The following is a 3,899-nucleotide window of genomic DNA, read 5'->3' as shown; positions in this document are numbered from 1 at the left end:
AACAGTTTACCACACTGGTTAACTATTGTCCATTTTACTCAGTAGGCTAAATAACATTTATTTACCCCCTCACACACACACTGGACTTTGTATATTTGTTTTTGACTGAAGAGGATCGATAGGTTTCAAGAAGTTCTGTTGACCGAAAGGTTGCCTAAATAAAGTTGTCCTTACTGTGCAAGTGTAAACGGTGTGTTGGTCATTATTGTATTCTATAACGTCAGAGCCCTCGCTACGCACCCGTCTCTGAGCTGATCAGGTGTGCATAAGGCTTTGTTGTTTCGTGTTTAACATGGGTTAAAACATTCATATATATACAATGCCCTATTGTCCTGAAGGAGCCAGCATTCTAATGTCACATGTAAACATACAGCTGAGCACAGTTTTCTGTGGTATCTAATGATTCAATCAGTTTACTATGACAGTTACACGACTCAAAAGACGCAGCCAATATGTTCTGGGAAGGGTGTGTGGTTTTCAGGTCCTGGCCGCTGGAGGTCAAACAAATATGTCGGAACACACACACACACACACACACACACACACACACACACACACACACACACACACACACACACACACACACACACACACACACACACACACACACACACACACACACACGAGGGAAGCACAGCCTCAATGTCAAATAATGATACACAATTTTTTTTTTAACTTAATGTCAATAACTCAAATGTCTATGCAATGTGAATAAAGTTTTGGTAGTAGGTAGTAGAGAATCCCACACAGAACGATGGTAGCCAGAGATGATCACCAGAAGAACCTGGCCTGGAGACAGACAGACAGGTCTTGTCTTTTAAGGTCAGTGGTTCTCAAACTTTGTCATGTCCAGGACCCTCAAATTAATACAGTATTTGGCTGCGGACCCCCATCTGAAAGCATTCTGTGCCAAGGTCCCCTAAACAGGATTTGTGTTGTGTCACATGCACGGCAGGAGTGTTGGGCCCAGATGCAGAACAGAGCAGGAGAAGAACTGGTCTAATACACAAGGATTTATTGAACAGAACTGGACAGCACAACATCTGTTATCGAACAAAGCACTGAACGAATTGTGGGTTTAAGTACACACAAGACTAACTGGACACAGGTGAGAACCAAGGACGATTAACACATGATTGGCTGGAACAGAACAAGACACAGGTGAACTACAATTATAAAGACATACTGGTGAGACAAGACAGGTAGCAACAACTAGGGCAGACAGGAAACACTAGGACAACACTACATAATAACAGTACAAGGAGAACAGGGAACAATTGAAACGATACAACAGAAAGACACAATGAGACAGATCCCGACATGTTGTTAAAATGTTTTAAAAATATTCAATTTCTTTGGAAAAACAGCCAAAGTATAAAAATTATAAAAAGAAACAGATTTTGATGCTATATTATTAACTGATTGAACTAGGGACTAGCTATACAGTTACAATGTTACAATGTGAGCGCAAAATGTCTCATATTTAAAATACAAAAATGACAAAAGCAAATGATTTGAAGACCTAGTGTCAGATTAAGCAAAAAAAAGTTGTTTTAGACATATAGGCCACTACTTAAAGGCACTGTAAGTAATATTTACAAGTTATAAGTTAAATGTCTATATTTTGAATAATCATTGCTATAAAGTGTTTGTTCATCCCTTCCGCCTTGTTTATCCTGTATCCTGTAGGAATTCTATCTCCTAATTGGATGAAATTGGTATCCTGGTATTTTCTTTGTTTACTAAAGAGCTGGAGAGACGGGGAGACCCCTGTTACTAAACTCTATAGCAATGCTTGCTAATAAATACAGATCTTCAACTTAAGAATAACAAAAACAAAAACTAGCAAACAGGATAAGAAACGTATATAGAAATATAGAACTTATATTAAAATATTTCCAAGCATGTTGAAGTTTGAGATTTAGGCAGCAGAGAGGAGAAAACAGCTCTGTTTTATTCCCCCTTTTTCGTATTTTTTTCTTTTTCTTTTTAGCCAATAGTTTGTTGTGGAAGTGAAGAGGAGGAGAGAGAGAATGGGCAGAAGGGGAGAACAGAGGAGGTGGGGTTGGGGGAGGGGAACACGTGAAGATCGTTCCAGGCGGGCTCCTCAAGACTGACCTCCACAAAACACTGGCTGGAACCCACTGAGAGGAGAGGAGAGGAGAGGAGAGGAGAGGAGCATTTTAGGTCTGATACAACTGTGATTCCCAGAAATAAGAATTAAGAATTAAGAATTAATTTTTGGGCGGTTGCACCGCCCAAAAATTAAACTTACATGGATTGTTGTTGTTTGTGTTTTTCTGTTCGTTAAAAGACACGCCAGATTGGTCGCCTGGTTGGTCGAGTGTCACGTCAATCGCATCGACATCCAATGAGAGGTCAGTGACACTGCTGATGGGCGGGGTCTCCATGACGACTAACACATCCCCACTGGGAGCTGGTCAAATGGAGGGAGAGACAGAGAGAGAGAGAGAGAGAGAGAGAGAGAGAGAGAGAGAGAGAGAGAGAGGCAGAGGCAGAGACAGGGAGCATGATGATAGGTAAGAGGTGATGGAGACATCTCTGTCTCTCTCGCATTATCTCTCACTCTCTCTCTCTCTCTCTCTAATTAAAGCAGGGGTGTCCACACTTTTCTTAAATGGGGCCAAATCTGAATATATGAAAATACCTTAGGGCCAACTGCATCCTGTCATTCTGTACCTTAGGACCATAACAAAGTCACATGCAAATGCATCACATTACACCAATGTTATTTATATACAGTGCAATATCAATCCTTTGTTGGAAGTGTAGCCAAATGTACGTAAGCCACTCATCTGTGGTTTGAGCAAAACAATTCAACCTTCAATCTAATAAAAAAAAAAAAAAAAAACATGTTGAGAATGAGACAACACAAGGAAGAAGCAGTTAGGAATACTTACGACTTCTACTGAGAAATAACGTATTTGCACAGGTTTGTTTGCATAGTTTTTTACCGTGATCTCCACCAACGCCTGTCACTCCAGACAGTGTATCCTTCCCATTGGCTACTGGGGACGAGGGGGTCGGGCTATCGCTGTTCACACTGCCTACGGGGGCGGAGTTATCTGAGGTGACGGACGGACACACACACACACACACACACACACACACACACACACACACACACACACACACACACACACACACACACACACACACACACACACACACACACACACACACACACACACACACAGATGTCACCATACAAATAAACCCTCACATGCATCTCAAGATGTATCCTTGATTATAGGAACATGTTTATACATAGTATACACACACACACACACACACACACACACACACACACACACACACACACACACACACACACACACACACACACACACACACACACACACACGGTACCTAGGTCCTCCAGGTGAATGGGTTCAAAGGTTCCAGCGTGGTCTGTGAAGGGGGCGTGGTTTTCAGGTCCTGGCCGCTGGAGGTCAAACGAATATGTCTGAACACGCACACGCACACGCACACGCGCACACACACACACACACACACACACACACACACACACACACACACACACACACACACACACACACACACACACACACACACACACACACACACACACACACACACACACACACACACACACACACACACACAGGTGGGAAGCACAGCCTCAATGTCAAATAATGATACACAAATATTTTTTTTTTTCAAAGTCTAAACTCTCAAATGTCAATCTATACAATGTGAATAAAGTTTTGTACCCGTGAGGTTCGTCTGAGGTAGTAGAGAATCCCACACAGAACGATGGTGGCCAGAATGATGATCACCAGAAGAACCAGACCTGGAACCAGTCCTTTGCTTTGTGTGGATTCCTTATTAATTTGGTGGTAAATCACAATTAAAGT

General features: G+C 42.1%; 1 protein-coding gene across 1 annotated transcript in view; it reads right to left on the bottom strand.

Annotated features, from left to right (window-relative positions):
• Positions 1–1,006: 1,006 nt before the first annotated feature.
• Positions 1,007–3,899, bottom strand: part of LOC311034328 (uncharacterized protein) — a 492,900-nt gene continuing 490,007 nt past the window's right edge. Inside the window, exons 8-12 of the mRNA XM_084042200.1 lie at positions 3,756–3,866; positions 3,391–3,487; positions 2,976–3,086; positions 2,276–2,437; positions 1,007–2,144 (exon numbers count right to left, since the gene is read on the bottom strand). Coding sequence (XP_083898326.1) covers positions 1,990–2,144; positions 2,276–2,437; positions 2,976–3,086; positions 3,391–3,487; positions 3,756–3,866 — 636 coding nt within the window. The 3' untranslated portion in view covers positions 1,007–1,989. The remainder of the gene's footprint in view (positions 2,145–2,275; positions 2,438–2,975; positions 3,087–3,390; positions 3,488–3,755; positions 3,867–3,899) is intronic.

This window comes from Gymnoscopelus microlampas, assembly GCF_963454915.1.
Source record: "Gymnoscopelus microlampas genome assembly, chromosome: 19".
NCBI lineage: Eukaryota > Metazoa > Chordata > Actinopteri > Myctophiformes > Myctophidae > Gymnoscopelus > Gymnoscopelus microlampas.
The sequence above is the reverse complement of the archived record's forward strand: the minus strand, read 5'-3'. Positions and strand labels throughout refer to the sequence as shown.